The sequence below is a fragment of the Rhea pennata genome, chromosome 4, assembly GCF_028389875.1.
Source record: "Rhea pennata isolate bPtePen1 chromosome 4, bPtePen1.pri, whole genome shotgun sequence".
Classification (NCBI taxonomy): domain Eukaryota; kingdom Metazoa; phylum Chordata; class Aves; order Rheiformes; family Rheidae; genus Rhea; species Rhea pennata.
In genome coordinates, this window is record NC_084666.1 from 30,187,013 (window position 1) to 30,206,380 (window position 19,368).

At 39.5% G+C, this 19,368-nt stretch overlaps 1 protein-coding gene across 1 annotated transcript; it reads left to right on the forward strand.

Moving 5' to 3' along the window:
- The first annotated feature begins 2,882 nt into the window (after nt 1–2,882).
- Nucleotides 2,883–19,139, forward strand: CRACD (capping protein inhibiting regulator of actin dynamics). The gene is made up of 7 exons (XM_062575602.1): nt 2,883–2,999; nt 5,616–5,684; nt 6,949–7,131; nt 8,805–11,742; nt 14,170–14,360; nt 15,708–15,873; nt 18,873–19,139. The coding sequence occupies exons 1-7, from the start codon at nt 2,898–2,900 to the stop codon at nt 19,031–19,033; spliced, it is 3,810 nt and encodes a 1,269-aa protein (XP_062431586.1). The 5' UTR covers nt 2,883–2,897; the 3' UTR covers nt 19,034–19,139.
- Nucleotides 19,140–19,368: the final 229 nt, after the last annotated feature.

The window sequence follows — 19,368 nt, forward strand, 5'->3', positions numbered from 1 at the left end:
TGATTGGATATTGTTTCTTAAAATATCTGTATTTTCAAGCAAAACTTCTGTGCCTCTTATTCTTTCAGGGATACATTTTTGGGGTTTTTATGACTTAATTGCTAGTGAATATTTACTATATTTTTTTTTGGAGAGAGAGCAATTGCATTATACTTTTAGTAAAAGGACATTTTTAGAAAGATCAAAGCAGGTTTTAAACTATTTGAAAATAATCAGAATGAATTTGCTCTGTGGTAACAATAAGCTAGTTGAGATTTTTACATTTAGTATTCAGCATCAGCTTTGGAGATTAAAATGCACTGAAAGAAATTGACTGGAAATTAATGACTGTGTTAATAGAGTTTATTTAATCAAGATAAATGTGTTCAAAAATACCAGTAATAAATACAGAAAGGAGCCTTTTGTACAGTAAGGAATGTGAGAGTTTGTAGATTTTCTTTCTCAATCTTCAAACTAATTTATGCGAGTCTGAGTAAATAAATCTTTAATGTTTAAAAAGATTTTGAAGACTCCATATAGTCCAGAAATATTTCAAATATTCTATTTCCTGGAAATATCAGGAAAATAACATTTTAAACTTGTGTGTATACAAATGACATTTTTACAGCATGAGCCTCAAGCATGCTAGATCACAATTAGAAAAGCTGCTCTTTTTAACTCACATGCTATTCTGTACAGTAGCTCCATTCACCCACAACTCACCATTCACTGCATGTACAATAGAATATCAGAAAATCAAGCAAACAACCATCCCTTCCTCCAAAATACATTTCAAGTAGTGTATACATACGTAAATACATATACACATGTTCTTGCTAAAAAACCGACACTGAAATCCTTAGTCTTTTTGTGTAGTTGCTCGGCTAATTTGGACAGTTCCAGTTTTCTGCCTGGAAGAACTACTTGCCTAGGAATGTGACTCTAGGATGAAGAAAGGAGTGACCTCAAATCAAAAAAAACCCACCTTATTAAGAGGTTGTTTTAAAATTAGTTTCTCCTGTTATCAGAGGAGCTACAGGAATTAGCAGCTTGCAGAATTACTGCCTTTACAATACCTACTACAGACTTGTTTACTGTCTTGAACTCCTGTTTACACAGTGGAAACAGGTAAGATTTCAAATTTGAGAGTTATACTAATAGCACTAAAGCCTGGAAGGACTTGTTGAAACTCTTGCCTTTGGGCTATAGGTTAACTGCCAGTATCTAGGCAGGAATAAGCCTGTGCTATTCAAAATCATCCAATTTGTCAAAATAGTGTATTAAATACTTTGTATTACTTACTGCCAGAATCCAGATGGGTACTTGGGTGAGGAAACTGAGAAAAACTATCCCAATTTAATAACACAGTTATTGACTGTTATTGCATGTACTTTGTGTTAAAAGTTTGATACAGAGACCTGGTAATGATTTGGGGATATTGTGGATAAACTTTAGATAAGGGTCTGGTCTGCTGTGCAGTGATGGCAACCAAGACTGATCTGACATGAATCCTTTTAGAGGTTTACCCACTGCTATCAAAAGGTATATTCCCTTGCCAGCCCCTCATGTTACTGATTCTAACCTACAGGAAAGAAAAAATGTCCTTATTTTACGTAACAGCTACTGTCATCTTCTGCAGTTCTCAGAGGCAAAGTCTTGTCAGCGTCTGTTTATATAACCAACGTTCATATTGAACAAGTCACACAAGTGAATTCCTGCTGTGAATATTGTTGAGCTGGAGATGTTCACAGCAACAAAAGACAGAGATGGAAGATCTCCTTTGGAGAGTTTGCTGTCCTTTAGAAGGCTAGGGCAGGAAAAGAACTACTTGCTCCCCTCTCTCCAACTTAGAGTGATTTCTTGCAATATTTCAGGAAGAAAATCTATCACTAAATGTTCCTCACGCCTATCTATTTCATTTTCAAGAGAATTTCTTTTAACTGTTATGCTAAAAAGATGTTTACCCTCAAAAACTTTGTGGTATGTATCCCAGCATTACCCAAAGATGTAATTTCCTCAAATGACCTTACCTGATGGCAGATATTATATGCTGCTTATTTTACTCATCTCATCGTTGATGTAATTCAAGAGTACTTTCCTGTAGCCCTTAAGAGATGATTACAAGGAAAATGTATGGCATGGAAGCTCTTTTATCCGTAGATCTCCTGGAACACCCATGAATAAACTTTCTTGTGCAAAAGTGGTGATGTGGCAGTGCACATGAGCATGATACAGTTTGTGTACAGTTTCTGTGAGATCAAGCATCTCAGAGAAGCTGGGTTTCCCCTCCTTTGAGAATTTGCCTCTTCTAAGGCAGTGTTATGTCAAAGCCTTAACATTTAAAACTTAGAAGTGCATCTCACTATAAGGATATTTTTAACAACTATGGCTGCATGGGATGCAGGGTTTGGGGGCTGTAGAAGAAAGAGGTTGCCTTTTGGCACAATTTTAGCTTATCATGGTAAAGTGGTGTCATGAATTTAATGCTTTGCTGCAATTGTAAGGCCTAGTAATGAGCTTTTATAAGCAAAGTCTTAACCTAGGAACATAGGGAGATTTGCAAAACAGGAAAAATGTTTCAAGAGTCACAGTAAGTTTGAAAAAAATGGCAACATTGAGATCGCAAGCTGATAATGCAAAATCACAGTTCAGGCTGTAATTCCTGACCTTGATGACATTGAGGAGAGAAAGAAGAGGGAGTGGCTACCGTGCTGCAGCAATGTGAGTCTTGACTTGGTTTTCTGTCCAGAGCCAGAAGTTGCCCTGAGTATTTGTATGTGGAGAAAGGGTGCACGCTAGACTTGGCTTATATTGCTCATAATATAAATACCTTTTTTTCTCCTCTTGTTTTTCAGCAACAGTTGGCCAAGAATATTAAATTTGGGCAGCCTCCACAAATGACAGTTTCTGTGAGGACAATGGGGGAGGCAAATGCTAGTGTAGAAGAGGATGTATTGCTCAGTAGCCCTGTGGAGACTGAGACTCAGCAGGACACAGTGCTCTCAGACAGTGGTAATAAAGTAAGCACTTTAAATCGACATATTCACAGCATCATAGTGGTACTGAAACAGTAAAGTTCACTGGGACATGGCAGATGTATCCAGTGAGGCATACCTCAGCTCATTGAGCTGTTTTATGTGAGTAGGATCTCGCAGCTCGGGCTTCTTGGGCTAGTGAGAAGTGTATGCACTCGGCGTCCTGAGCAGGGAGCTACAAAATCAGCAGTTTGAATGTCTGCTCTGAACTTCCAGCAAAGCAGACAATGCTCACAGCATAGCTGGAAAAGAGGAACTTATGTGAGACAGAAAATGTCTATGGATTTCCTAACGTGGAAAGTTGTGTGCAGCACTGCATGGCAAAAATGAAAATTCTTTCACAATGAGAGAGACTGGAGCATAAATCAGTAAAATACTTGCTTTCAGGGCAAATATCCATTTTCTTATAGAACAGAAACTAAAGACAAACAGGGGAAAGAAATATTTTGATAACTATCCATGAATCCAAGTATCCAGTATAATCCAGGTAATTATCCATTGATTTTGATGCCAGGAACTGTAGGCATTCAAATGCCTACAAGGGCTTGTTAAGATAATGTAGGAACACAGGTAGTGACGACAGCTCTCTAGAAATCTCCTAATCTTGTCACTGATGGGAACCTAGGGGACAAAGTGAAACCCTTAACAGCTCAGAGGAAGCTTCCTGTGCCTGCAAATCTTTGCAGAAGGCATGCAACAACCCACTTGTGTGTATACAGGCAGTAAGATCAAGGAGGGACACAAGGACATGGGCCTCAGCTAGCTAATGAGTGCTAATGTGCAAGAGCTTGTATAGCTATGTGTTTTTCCATCTCCAAATCGCATGATTTCACAAGTCTTTTGAATATACTATGTATGTATGCTATGAAAGGCAGTGACAGCGAGCATCTTCTATTGCCTATGCCTACATTCAGCCAAACATGTAGCAGGGGGGTTTCTGTTTGAGGTGGCCCAAACTCTTCATCAGTCTTCAAAGGGCAGCTTAGCTTCTCTTACCGTTACCCCTTCCTTCAAGGCTGTGGTTGGATCTGTCAGAGAGTCAGGTTTTTGGATAGGAAATACACACACCTTCCTCTTCCTTTGCAGCCTGGAAGGTTACAAGTGAAGTCAATACGATGTACTACTTCTGCTTCACAAATAGTCTCCTGTGAAGCAATCACTTAAGGTGAAACAAGGGCATCCTGCATACATCAGAGCACAAGGAGACAGATTTGGCTGTATATCTTGGTACTGGGAGATGACTTCTTGTTTGGTACCAACATACATTTTTTGCAGACAGCTCTCTTGCTGGGTCCTGCTGAGTCCCTAGAAGATCACCTAGAGACCTCCAACTCAAAGGAAAATTAATTCAAGTACTAAAATTTAACAGAGTATCTTTATGTAATAATAATAAGAGAGAATCAATCCTTACTGTCTGCTCTATTAAATACTATCATTCTTTTAAAAACAAATTTAATGCTACTTTGCACAGAGTTTTCCAAATATAGAGGGAGCAAGCATCCCTTGCTCCAAGTGTGTGGACAGAAACCCACAAACCAACTCTAAATGTCTAGAAACAGTAGGAACTTGGAGCACGTCCCTTTTCTCTGACTGAACACTACTCCCTGCCTGCTTGGCTGGAAACTTTCTGGTACATGGCAGTCAGCTTGCCTGGTTTCTGTTCATGTCTCTGCTGTTGGCCTTGTAACTCCTCTGGGTGTTTATCTGCATAGGTCCCTGTCTTCTGCTCGGAAGCTGGTGTGTCTAGCATGGCATAGTACTGTAGTGCTTCAAGCATTTTTCGTGTGTTGGTTTGTGACTTTTGATTTTCCTCAGTAACACGGATCAATGGCAAGGGTTCTGCGTTTTATTTACCCTGTGATTGTGAAGGTGACTTTTTAGGCTTTATACTAATAACCTGCTTAGAAGAAAAGTTTGTACTTTAACATGTGTGCACAGCACCTGGCATAATGGGATCCCAGCATTCATTAGGCTATGAAGTACTACTGTGGTGTAATAAGTACGTTTCTAAATGTGATGAGTGCTGTGCCTTAAAATCCCCTCCTGAGAAATGGCTTTCAGAGGGAAGATAGCAGAGGAGTCCTTAGCTAGGATCTGATTTCTCTGCAGGGCCTAAGTGGGGATCCTGTTTGCCTTGTAAGAAAAGGAGTTGTCAAGAATCTCTAGTGGGACTTTGCAGCAGAGGTAATGCCTGACTAGGAAGAGACAAGGTTCTTAGTTTTCTTGGGACTAGATCAAGAGAAAAAAAAATTATGAAGAACTGCTTGAAACCCTACAAAGCTGTGCTTTTTTTCTTTTAATTTTGAGCCTTGTTATCTTGTTAAGAAAGTGTGTTTTGTCTCATATGGGGTCTTGTATCAGCAACTGCTTCTGTGTAGACAATAGTGATTCAAAAAGCAACAAAGAGAAAATCATAATATTCAGAAACAAGAAGTTTTTATCCATCAATTTTGCTGTGACAGGAAATAGTGTAAAAAAAAAAACTAATAGGCCTTTTTCATATCTAAATTGCACGATTCCACAAGTTCTCTGAATCCTGTTTATTAGATCTTTTCTAATTCTAGCATTCTAATATCTAGCCATGATAATCTTGTTTTCTAGTCAATTGACACTGCAGATTTGTTGAGGACTATGAATTTGCCTGGAACAGGACATGAAGTGGAAGAAAAGGTAACAAATCTTTTATACTTAGTTTGCACTGAATGCCTTTCTAATTTTAATTATTGGAAGTCTGACAGTCACTTTTTATTGTGATATTGATTTCACTGTTTCCTGTTCATCCAAAATTTTGTGAACATTGCTGTTTTGGAACTAGTAAATAAGCAGTAACTAAGATTGAGAAATCTGTTTCTATCTGAAGAGTTGATTGCAGAAAACTGAGCAGAGTATGATCTGTGCTGGTCTCACAGCATTCCTGCATTTGATTTATTAATCATAGAACCATAATTTTCATAAGTACTTCTAATACTTTGTTATGCCAACATATATCCAGTAAGTGTATGCAAAAATATTCCATCAACTTTTATAGTGATTGGTTCCCCAATTAGCATATATTTAACCGCCAAAGATTACAGAGTTGTCTTGAAAACAATGTGTGTGATTTTTCTTTCCTTACAGAAGATATTTTCTACCTTCTGTTTTTATATCTTCTTTTTCCACTTGGCTTGTGTCAAATATAAGTGTAACGATGACAGTTCAGTGACTTACGGGAGAGTCAGGACTAGCAATAGCGCTGTGACAGCAGACTATTCTTCACAGGCCTAGACATAAAATTCTACTGTATTTATTCATACAGGTAGTCTCACTAAATTACAATGTTTGTATCTGCAGTTTCGGAAGCCAAATACCTGCAGTGTGAAAGAAAGAGCACCAAAGTCAGGTGGTTTTGGTTTTTGTGGGGTTTTTTTTGGCTATTCTTTGGTGTTAGCTTGGACAACTCCACATGACTGTGTCCTGTAGGAGGAAGCCCTTCTGCCGGCATTGTGCTGGCCTGAGATATCTGAGTCTTAGTCATCTCCCGTGTAGGCAGTGCAGTTCTGACTTAGCCTAGCCTGAAGTGGAGAGTCTAAATTTAGATTTAGGTATTTTTCCACATTAAGCAAATTTTAAAATGACTTAGGGACATTGTTGAAAGCTCTGTCTCTGCCCTTCCCATTTACAACAACTTTAGGGAACTAAACCATGAAAAAAATCTGTTAAATGGTCTAAGTAATTTTTAACTGAAAAGTATGAAAACATATGTATGGTACTGGAAACAAGAAACTGTTAAGAGTTTTAACTCTCCTGTCTAAAGTTTGATTTGTACAATGGAAAAACAGGTTTTGATATCTTTTCTGCTAATAACCACTTTTGAATTCAAAATTGCAGATTTTATATATTTTTAAATAGAATAATTAGCTTAATAATAACTTCTTTGTGTTTTTAATACAAACAGGTTGCTCCAGTCAAATCATCTCGGCCAAAAAGACAATTTTCCTGTTCTGGCACCATTGAAACGATCAATTTGGATGCAGTTCCCCAGGCTGTAGCTCGTCTAGACAACAGTGCAGCTAAACACAAGCTGTCAGTAAAGCCAAAAAAGCAGAGGATGTCAAGAAAGCACAGGAGATTAACAAAGGTAGTGAACTTCTGGTTAAATAAGGAAAGGAGGGGATTTGCTTTTGAAGCTGGGTACAAAATAACTGTAGCTGGCTGCTCCAGGAGTAACAATAGGAGAGGCCTGGCCTCAGGCATGATTAACACCATCAGGGATAGTTACTGAAAGCTTCTGCAACAAATCTTATGGCTTCAGGGCAAAACAAGGTGTTGCTTGGTTTTTTTTGTTTTGTTTTGTTTTGTTTTGTTTTGAAATCAAGATGGAGAACTTAAGATGAAACCTTAGCTGGAGCCAAGAAGCACAGAAGTTTTAATATAGTTAGTTGAGACAAATACTATTTCCCCTGCAGTACTTTAGGATTTGACATTGGGAGGGCGTCCTGATTCTAGCTTTTCTAGTAAAAAAGAGATCTTTCTAGTTTTAGAATGAATGATCAAATCCTGCCTTGGTACATTTACTGCATGATTATTTTGGTTTTTATCCTGACATTTTGTCAGTGTTTGTAAATGGGACCAGATTGTTCAACTAATGCAGGCTACAGAAGAGGTCTAATGCCGATGACCCTTCTACCCCACCGTTGCACTTGCATTTCTAACTCTTATAATGAAGAAATTAAATTAACCCTTTTGTTTAAGCAGAATGGTTTTGTTTAATTAAATGATGGCTGGACAAATGACAGCTGGACATGGTATTAGCCAAGCTGTTTTTCTCATGAAAATTGCTGGGAAGCATTGTCTGAGTGCAGCTTGTCTTTAGACTGTGTCACTACAGAGACAAGGATCTCTATAGTGTAAGTAAGCTGTGAAGAAGCTCTCCATTCAGTTTATTGCAAGTATTGCACTCACATGTGAGTGTTGTGGGGCAGGCACATGGCACAGGGAACCAGAAGGAACCTTGAGGAAAGAAAGGAAAAAAGAAAAGACTACAACTTTTTTAGCCTCATTAACCCCCCTTCAAATGGGTTCAGGTCATACTCAGTGACCATCTCCATCACCAGCAAGTACCGTGTGCCTCAGTACAGCACAGTGTTGCTAGGGAGCTCTAGGTTTTCTATTTGTTGGCGGTTCCAAGCTTCCTGCAAATAGAAAGGAAATCTCGGCACTGGTAATACCGAGGAATATATAGGATTTGTGAAAGGCAACCAAATTCCATTTCTCTGAGCAGTGTTCTTTCCTGGCTAGTGTTACACAGCTTTCTTCTGCAGGGCCACCTTCTGTCTCTGCAAGTAACAGCTAGATTTGCAGTGAAAGAGCTGGCCAAACAATGTCTTTAAATGGTGCTAAATATTTCAAGCTTAAAGAATGGAATTTTAAGTAATAGAACAGGGATATAAAACTTGTAGTCTGTTCCTCAGGCTTCTGTACATTTATAATGGCAGGTCTCAGTCTGCATTAGTTCATGTATACCAAATGGAGATTCATTATTTAGCATTATATTTTTTATCACTGTTGAGATTGTTTTCTTCTTTTAAAGGACATCATTCCAGTAGGTTAGTGCCATGGGATATACTTCTGTAATGTAATGTGATGTAATCCATAAATTGAAGTATGATCACTCTGAATCTATATCGTTTTCTTTTTTTTTTTTTTTTTTAAAAAAAGTTACTGCATTTGCAACTGATTGTTTCTTCACTATAGAGAATACTAAGCCAGTATGCAATATTAAGTAACTTCAAACTTGTCTCCCCATTCTAGGGATCACAAAGTTTAACAGTAACAGAATTTGAGCCAGAGGATCTAGAAACTCAGCTATATGCAGACAGGTACCCAGGTTACATCACAGCCGACAAGCTAATCCAGAACAAAGATGAACAGAAGGAGCTTAAGCTGGCAGAGGAGAAAATAAATGAAGATCACTGGGGGATCTTTGAGGCTGAAAGGATAAAGCAGATTGTAGAAATGGAAGAACAAAGAGAAATGGAAGAACAAAGGTGCCAAGAACTTGAGCAGATGCAAAAAGAGCAGGAAAGAAGGCATTGTGAAGAAGAGAGCAAGCAGCATCTCCTTGAAGAAGAGACATATTTGAGAGTAGAAGAGCAAGCATGCCAGGAAGAGGAGAGAAGACTGCTGGAGGCAGAAAAGAGGCATGAGCTGGAGGAGCAGAGGCAGCAGGAACTGGAGCAGCAGAGGCACAAAGAACTGGAGGAGCAACAGAGGCGAGAGCTGGAGGAGGAGAAGCGGCAGGAACTGGAGAAACGACAGAGGCGAGAACTGGAGGAGCAGAAGTACCAGGAGCAGGAGCAGCAGAGGCGCAAGGAGCTGGAGGAGCAACAGAGGCAAGAGCTGGTGGAGCGGAAGAGGCTAGAGTTGGAAGAATTAAGGCAACATGAGACTGAAAAACAGTGGCAAGAAGAAGAACAACAAAATGATCTGGAGGAACAAAAAGAACTGGAGGAACAAAACAGGCAAGAAGAACAGAGAGAAGAGCTAGAGGAAGAGCTTCAAGAACCTGAAGTGAAACTGAAGGATGAGAAAGAAGCTGAAACCCTCAAACAACAAAAGAAAAAGGAGAAACAAAGGCAGCATTTGAAGGAGGAGGAAAGAGAAAAGAGAGAGGAGGAGCAACCTCAGCCAGTAATGGAGAAGCAACAGAAATGGGAAGAGCAGAGGAGACATAAGCTCACAAAACAAATGCACATGGAGAGTGAAGATAGTGTGCAACAAGAAGGACTGGAAAAGCAAGAGGAACAAAATGAACAAGAGTGGAACAAGCTGGAGGAGCCGAAGATAGACACAGAAGGACAAAATCTTCAGGAAAAGCAGCAAGAACACCACAAATCCTTAGAACAGCAACAGGAAAAGGAAAAGGATCAGTTGTCTTCTGGAGGGGCTGATAGGCACCCAGTAGAGGAGAAGCTCCAAGAAGACTCAAGACCCCCAAAAATCAAACAGCCAGAGAAAGAAAATAAAACAGCAGAAGAAATGCTAGCGCAAAAACTGAAAAGAGAAGTTGAGGCTCAGGAACAAAAGCGAATAGGGGAAGAACTAAGGTGGCAGGAGGTAGATGAAAGGCAGACTGCATCCAGACCCTTCACATTTCAAGTGTCTTCCGGAGAGAAACAGATCATATTTCAGAAAGTAAATCTGAGCCCAGTCATGCCTGTCAAAGGAGCAGGACTCTCTTCTTCATCCATCAAAGACTACAGGATGCACACTTCCAGCAAGGGCTCTCATACGCTCCCATCATCTGTGTGTGTCCCCCATACAGCCATTTTGGTCACTGGAGCACAGCTCTGTGGCACAGCAGTTAACTTGAACCAGATAAAGGACACGGCCTGTAAGTCATTACTTGGCTTGACAGAAGAAAGAAAAAACGTGGATGTGCCTTCACCAGAGAAGGCCCAGAAAAGAATGCCAGATCCCAGACCTAGCAGCAGTAAAATGAGATATGCACAAGAGACATTGAACAACCAAGCCATATTAGCTGAGTGGGCCTCCATCCGCTCTAGAATCCTCAAGAATGCAGAAAACAGCAAATATAATGAGAAAGACCGAGTAAGTGTCTGCAGACACAGCGATGACTGGACTCCCCGAGGACGAGGTGCTCCTCATGGTAACTTGAGGAAAACCCTATCTGCAAATGCAAAGTTCTCGATAACGCCAGCATGGCAAAAATTTTCAGAAACTTCAAAAAACAATTCCGATGCTGAGAATGTGAGTGCAACAAAAGGCAATGAAAAAGTGCCTGTGGGAAGAAACATGGGCTTATCCACTGATTCAAATGAGGAAGTGGCTTCTACTCTTAGGGATAACTTAGCTGAAATGGCTAAGGAGAAAATGGAAGCCCACAGTGAAATGACAGACAACACAGAAGGCTGTAAATTTGCAAAAGATCTTCCATCTTTTCTTGTTCCAAGTTTTCCTCATTCTCCAGGCAAAGAATTACCCCAGTCAGAGTTTCCAGGTGCTCTGGAAAATCAACAGAATAAAAATCAACAGAATAATAGCACAAGAAAAACAGATAAATCAGCACCGAATGGAGAAGAAAATGTTTCTCCTTTTGGAATAAAATTGCGGAGGACAAACTATTCTTTACGTTTCCATTATGATCAGCAAGTAGAGCAAAGGAAAAAGAAAAGATACAGTGCTGGAGATAGTTTTGATGGCATGCCTGACCCACTAGTTACAACAGAAAGTGAAAAAGAATCCACTGTTTTCGCTCCACAAGAGAGTACATCCCCTGGCGTAGGAAGAGCAAATGTTCCTGGTAGTGTAAAAGACTCGAAAGACTCTTCAACTCCTGCGCTGGCGATTTCACAGCCAGCGGGCACTCCACCGGTCCTACCAGCTACCAGCCAGAGTGCTCTCCCTCCATATGAGAAACCTACATGCAAGTCACTGGTCACACAGAAACCTGCTTTAGCTCCAAAGCCCACCAGCCAGACGCCACCATCATCTCCTCTCTCTAAAATGAACAGATCAAACCTAGCTGATGCTCTAGGGCAAAAGCTGGTTAAAGCTGAATCAGATGGTAGCTGGAAAAGAGAAGACAAACTAAATGCGGTGTCCCCCGTAGCACTGAATGAATACAAAAATGAAGAGGAAGAAACCAGAGAAAAGAAATCGTTTTTCCCATCTATAAGTATCCCGTGGAGAGAAAAAAATGACAAAAAGCCTGAGCCACTGAAAAAAGGTATGTACTTTGAAAATGCCATTTAACTATTGTCTGCGCTTCAGGAATGGGATATGGAAGTCCAGAGGCAGAAATTTGGTCTTAAACTATAACTCTTACTTGGTATGTTATTTATTGAGTACCAGTACTTTGCTAGGGTTGTGCAAATGACTGAGATGCCCCCTTCCTACAGTTTAACTGAGATGCACACAAACTCAGCCGTGGCCAATGTGGCCTCCTCAAGAAAATTAATGCCTTGGAAGTTACTGAAGTGCATATGTTTTCCTTGAGAGAGATGTTACCTAGCGAGTTGAATGATGGGAGTATATTACTTTGTGTTCCGTGTGCAATGATGTCATCTAAGCAGGGGGGATCGTTTTTATAAATTATATTATACTGTAGCTGTTTCTAGGGTGATGTATCTAACCTTATTAAGATCTAGGTGCTCTCATAGTGCCAGTCCTGGGCAAATCCTCTACCTAGTATCGCTGGCCACCGGAATTTCAGTAGCACTCTGCGGTAGCCGAAACAATACAATGACCATATTGGCTCTTTAAAGTAAGGTTGAAAGCCCTTGTGCTCTGAAAGTGTATTCTGTTCCAGAGGAAAAAAAAACTCTGTAACTGCAAGGGCACTCAAAAGAGCAAGGTTTAAGGTTTTAGCATTTAATTGTGAAATCCCAGTTTTCCCAATCCTGACTTTTACAGTGCTTAAAGGCATTTCTAAAACTCACAGCCCTGGGGAGGCCTCATCTCGAGTCCTGTGTCCAGTTCTGGGCTCCCCAGGACAAGAGAGACACGGAGCTACTGGAGAGAGTCCAGCGTAGGGCTACGAAGATGATCAGAGGGCTGGAGCACCTGCCCTGTGAGGAACGGCTGCGAGAGCTGGGCCTCTTCAGCCTGGGGAAGAGAAGACTGAGGGGGATCTTATCAATGTGTAAAGTACCTGAAGGGAGGGTGTCAGGGGGACGGGGACAAACTCTTTTCAGTTGTCCCATGTGACAGGACAAGAGGCGATGGGCAGAAACTGAACCACAGGAAGTTCTGCCTAACCGTGAGGGGGAATTTCTTCCCTGTGAGAGTGACGGAGCACTGGACCAGTTTGCCCAGAGAGGTTGTGGAGTCTCCTTCTCTGGAGATCTTCAAGGCCTGCCTGGCTGCAACCCTGTCTAACATGCTCTAGGTGACCCTGCTGAGCAGGGGGATTGGACTAGATGATCTCCAGAGGTCCCTTCCAACCTTACTGGTCTATGATTCTGTATCTCAGTGGAAATACTGCTTATTTTCACAATTTCTTTGACCACAGGCGCTAGATACGCTTTTTCCTTCCACTTTTATTTTTAAATAAGGGTGCATGGAAACGAATTGGAGGCAGAGCTGCCAACCTGGGAGAGCTGGGACCGGGCTCTGAGGGTTTCTGTGCTCACTGAGCTCTGCAGGACCCTTCGCACCTGCAGCGCTGCTGTCCGCTGCTCACACTCTCTACTGGTGCCAGCCCCAATTTCACGCAGCGTTCAGCAGGTCTCTAGCTTGTCATCAGAAACGTTCTTAGCCTTGAACCCCTCCTGCAACACCAGTACAAAAATTTAAAAATTGTGCAGTATTTGATTATAGGTGTTTTACTTAGTAGTTCCAATGAAACATTTCAACTAACTGCTCAAAGTCTATTTTCTTTCTGGGAGTAAAACAAGGCACCAATGCTCTCTGCAGCAAAAGGTGAATTCAGGTTCTGCTGTTTCTAGACCAGGGCATTTTGAGATACAAGATGGATTTGGAGAAGGTGAGAAGCTCTTATGCTAAAGACTTTCATCCCAGCTGCCTTTCAATGTGAAGATAGATACAGTCTTTTTACATAAATTCCAGTTATTGAAGAAAAAATTAAACAACTCATCTTTCATTGAAGTTGAATCACTTCACTGAATGGGGAAACAGCTAGTGCTCAAGTGACGATTAAAAAAATTTTTTTTTAAGATGGGTGGCATTTATGAGAATACATAATTTCAGCTGCTTCTATACGGTTGAAATATGGACACTCATCTTCTCTTAAAAATACAACTGGAAAATGGAAATTTCCCTATCTAGTGGCTTGTCTCTCTTTCATCACAGGTGTAAATAATCAATGCATATGCATCCCCTTCACTTAAATACCTCAGGTAGTGGGAGTACATGTAATAAATTAGGTTACAAATCTAATCTGTGTCTGGGTAGGCTTGTTTTTTTAAAAAAGAAGACAAATTTGGACAGTTGTATGAGAGTGTTGAATTAGATCTTAATCTTTTGAAAAAAAATCACAGCGTGTTTCAGAATTTGACAGGCAGTTCATGAAGGCCTGTGAATGACCTGGAATTCAATGAGCCTAATGCTAGAGCTTTCACAGGTACAGAAGCGGCCCTGGTTTGCTCGAGACAAGAGGTATTACTCAACCAATTCTTTTTACTTTTTCTTTCAGAAAAACCAGTCCTCCAGAGCAGACACTCTTTAGATGGCTCCAAATTGATGGAAAAAGTTGAAACTTCACAACCACTTTGGATTACATTAGCGCTGCAAAAACAAAAGGGATTTCGTGAGCAGCAAGCTACCAGGGAAGAGAGGAGACAAGCCAGAGAAGCAAAGCAAGCAGAGAAGCTGGCTAAAGAAAATGTAAACAACCTTTATAAATTTACCCATTAGAAATACTGATACCATCATTCTAACTATTAGCTAGTTTTATTATGTGAAGGGGACTTTTTTGTAGTTCAGTTTGTAGTATTTCATAAAAGCTAAAGTGTGGGTTTGCAAAGAGTAGTCTGAAATTCTCAAGTTCCCTTTTGCAAGACTGAGACAGCCTAAATATTGTAAATATTGTGCAACAATGTGGCAGTTTTAGTATTATCTCTGATGCCCAAAGGATTTCTCTGATGTCTTAACATCACATGGAAGTTAATGGCTGTCATAAACATGACCACAGTGCAAGAGACCCTTTGATAAATGCACTTCTTTCTCCTGTGGTTCTAAAGCTGCTTTGGGTGGTGCAGCAGAAGGGTTCACATGGTTCTTCAAAGCTCAATTAAACAAGATGGCGAACCTTAGTACTTGGGGATAGCTGCTGGAATATTTATTTATAGGTGAATATAGATGAATATTACTGATTATCTTTTATTAGAACTTACTTACATTATTCAGATAAAAGTAGATGAAGTGAAGAAGTCAGCTGTCACGTAAAACATTCAAAATGCTTGAAACAGGCACTGAATTCATCATTTCTTCTGTCTTGTTTTCTAAATAGGCATTTACTATCCGTGGTTTTCTATTAGTAAGTAAGTAAAACATTTTTCCTTGCAGTACAGAAGTGAGGCTATATAAGCAGTAATGCTGTATATAGATAACATTGATGGTAAGAAAAGAAACTGTGTGGCTAACTAAGGATACTTTGATGTTTGTTCTGAGACTCAAATTTCTGATGGACACAGGCATAATTATATAATGAGTTGAAGACAACAGCACCAAGCGTGAGGTTGCCCACACATATGTACTCTTTTTCGCATACATCTCAGTGCTATATAGCTATATTATATAGCTCAGGTATGTAGGTGCTTTACTTAGTAGTTCCAATGAAGCATTTCAACTAACTGTTCAAATAAAGTCTGTTTCACATAACATACATATATATTTTATATATACATATATATACATATAGCACTAGTATACACACACATTTTATATATATATATATATATATATATATATATATATATATTTAGCAAGTAGCACTGGTTCAAACTTTTCAGAATTTTGGCTGAAATGACAAATTAATTAATTTAGTTTTGCTGTGTCTTCTTTTACTAGCTTTAATAACTACTAGTTTTAGAAGTATTAGTGTTTTGATTCTTTGCCTAAAAGGAAGGTTAAGGAAAGGACAGGTGAGCAGGGACAGCACCAAGTGTGACAACTCTTACTTCTATCCATTACATAACATTCTCATTTAACAGTTTTCCTTCTCTGTTCTAGGCTGCGCTAAGTAATCAGTCAGATAATAAAAGCAGCAGCACCAAAGCAAGCACACCGCAGAAATCCACCCCTCACGAAGGGGAGAAAAAAATTGAGACTGCTGTGACAAGACTAGAAAGAAGGGAGCAGCTGAAGAAGTCTAATACTCTTCCAACTTCGGTGACAGGTACAGTGAGAGATTCAGATTTACCCTAGGATTGTGCTTTTAGTAGCAGCATTGTGTGGTTCAGAGAAAGAGAACGGATCTTTTTTTGTGTCACGTATTACCCCTAGAATTACAAGTATTTTTGCTTTCAACAAGAAGCAACATGGTTTGTCTCAGTCGTATGTGCTGGCCATCAGGCTGAAAGTACGTATTTTTAGCAGGTTTTTACTAGGTTCTTCAGGTTATTAAACTTGCACTAGTACACTTGCTCAAAATTGCCTGAGGTCAAGTTAAAAAATTAGCTGTTTCCCCAAGCCATGTCCAGCAAATGTTTTTGGAACAAGACTAATGCACATTAGGGGAATTTGATCTACTGTAAATTGCAACTGCAACAGTGTTTTGCCTTGAGGTTGGGGGTTAGCATGGTGCCAAACTTCTGCAAAATGTATCTGATATTGGTAAATAAGACATACTATGTTCTCCTGCCTCCCAGTTTGCAGAGGAGAAATACTCTCCAGAGTATTTGGAATGGGTACTTTTGTTTCGTTCAAAAATGTGAAAGCTAATCCAGTAAGTAAGTTGAATGCAACCCATCACCCTTAATTCAGATTTCTCCCTCCTAGCTAAGAGTCTGGTTCTAAAGGAACCAGAACTTATTACTTTATCATCTGTCACTTAGACAAGCTTAAAGAATTACGTATTCAAAGACCAGGCACACTAAAGTAAACACCTCCCCAAAGAACATAATACGAGTTGAATAAGGTAATTGTTGAAATAGAAGCAACTGAAAAAAATAGGTATTTTTCCCTAATCAACATTAATCCTAGGAACAAGGTTTGGGAGAAGAGTAGAGATAGACACTGAAGAAATATTTTTTCAGTAAGTTATACAGTAAACAATTTGGGCTTCTGTGAAAGTAAATACATGTATCAGCTCAACCTGTACAGTACCACTCCAAGCTAAGAATTATGGAATGTAACTAGGTAAAAGTGACGAGATAATTCAGTTCTCTTACAGATCTGTAATAGTAAAGATGATTGAAACATTGTTACTCATGCTACAGACTGGATCCTGACTGTTCTTAACTGAACTTAGATCCTCTATGTGAGCCTACAGTTACTTGCTTCAGCAGCTGTATGTCCACGTCGCAACTGTAGTGCAGTACGGATAAGCCCGAGTACTTCTGTTTTATTTGCAAAACTCCATACAGCTTGCCCCAAACATTTCTGCTGTTAACCTGCTTCCAGCGTCCAGGCTGGCTTTAGCAGTAGCAGAAAAGCATTATAGCATGTTCCCCTCCTCCTGTCACAACCCCTAACAAGGCCCTATTGATGCTCTATCAAAAAAGCCTCAGTAGTCTGATATTATGTGGTACTCTAACACATTGGGAACTCCAGCAAAAACCAGTTTAGCACATTAGGTTATGCCAAACTAGATCAGAAAAGAGCTGGGGAAAAAAAACAAAAAAAACCAAAAAAACCCACAGAGCCTCAGTCTGCCTGTTTGCCCTAAAATGTGAGTTTTAGGAGGAAAATCACTAATTTTGAATTAGTGAAAGTGAAGGCATAAAACTCTGTTGTCCCTTAAGAAAACAGTGATTTGCTCTCCCTGTGATTACTGTGTACATTTGGAATCAGGTGGCCATTACCAACTGCACAAATGTAATATAAACAAGTATATGTTTATTATGATGGTAACGTTGATTCAGTCTCCTTCAGTTAGTTAGTACTGTACTTAAGGCAGAAGACGAGGCTAGGACTTGATTAACATAAGCAAGTTTGCTGAGTCCTAATCTAATGACCATAAAAAAAAAAAAAAAAAAAAAAAAAAAAGCCAAAACACACAAACAACCACCCCAGACCCCGAGCCCAGGAAAAAGTTGGTGTATTTCAGCCTTGCACCTCAGTCTTGTACAACAGGAACTGATAAGAGGGCAAAGCCTTTTTCAAAGTGTTTGTTGACAGCAATAATTACTGTTGCTGCTCATTTACTTCTTGTAGCTAAAAATAAGTCATTAAAGTTATACTAAAAAGAAAATAAACGATTTTCACCGTCCATGCAAGATTAAAGCTTTTTAAAGTATTCAAAGTCTGAAAATGAAATGCAACTAAAAGCAGTTTGTACTGAATCTGAACACTTAAAAATTATTTGATGCATAAAAGAAAATGTACCATGGGGGATTAATGAAGAGTTATTTTTGTAATTAAACTTTTTAGAGTAAGCTCCCTAGGGCTCAGGTAGGACTCGTTTCTGTCCACGTTGCCTTTAATGGCATCCACTGCCTCAGAACTAAATACTCTCCCCATCTGACTGACTTCCACAACGTACTTTTACGGTTCTGCTCATGAAGTTAGCGGAAGCCAGTTTTGTATTCAGCATGTTTTTATACTGGGACAGCTATTTGTCGGACTTTTCTTAAAACTAGGTTTTTGTTTTTTGTTTAAGACAAACAGCTATGGGAGAGACCTTTTTCATCTTTTCCTTCAACAGCCTCACGAGCTGATTGGTTAACTGAAATAGAAAACTACAGGACCACTTTCTTCTCTGTGCTTATTTAAGGAGTCTAAATCTGAACAAGGAGGCTAAATCGTGCTGAAGCCAGTGGGGTTACACATAGTCAGCAGCTGCACTACCAAGGACACTTTCAGGAAAAAAAAATTCCTGGCTTTATTTGTCACTGTTGGCAATACTGCAGATGCAATTAAGTTGCTTATGTAAAAACAAAGACTGGCAAATTGGACATGTTTTCCCTGACCTCATGGAGACTATGAAAATATTGTCCTGATTTTTTGATTTACATTATATGGAATCACCTGTGAAAAAGGAAATTCAGCTTATCCTAATTTGATTATTTGGAAAATAGAATCAAAAGTGAGATTCAACTAAAAGGGGTTGGAAATAAATACGAAGTGTTAGATCAGAACACCTTCACAGAGAATTACAGATTTCTCTAGCAGTCTGCAGCAAATTACACTGTTCAACTAATGCTTGTTTTCTCCCCCTCCCTTTGCATGATAAAGTGGAAATTTCAGATTCTGTTCCATCAACTCCCCTGGCAAAAGAGGTGGCCAAGAGATTCTCTACGCCTGATGCTAACCCTGTGTCAACAGAACCAGCCTGGCTTGCATTAGCCAAGAGGAAAGCAAAAGCCTGGAGTGACTGTCCACAGATCATTAAGTAAACTACAAAATTATGTCTCTATTGCTAATTATTTAATGGCTTTCTTCTTATTTATTAAGTTTTTTTTTTTACACGTAACAAAACTGAACTGCATGTAGTGAAGGACTGAAAACTGAGCTGTTTACCATTTTGCTCTAGCTCACTGGAATATATGATTTGAGTAGACTTTACATTGCTTTGACAAGTAGCTAAATGAGGTCCAGGCAAAAAATTTCAGCGTGCTCAGATATTGGATGTAAATTTTGGCCATTCTAATAATAAGAGCCAGAACTTCAGTTCAAAAGCTCTTTAAATTCTCTGCATATTTGGTTCTGGAATTTTCAGTCTCTACACTTA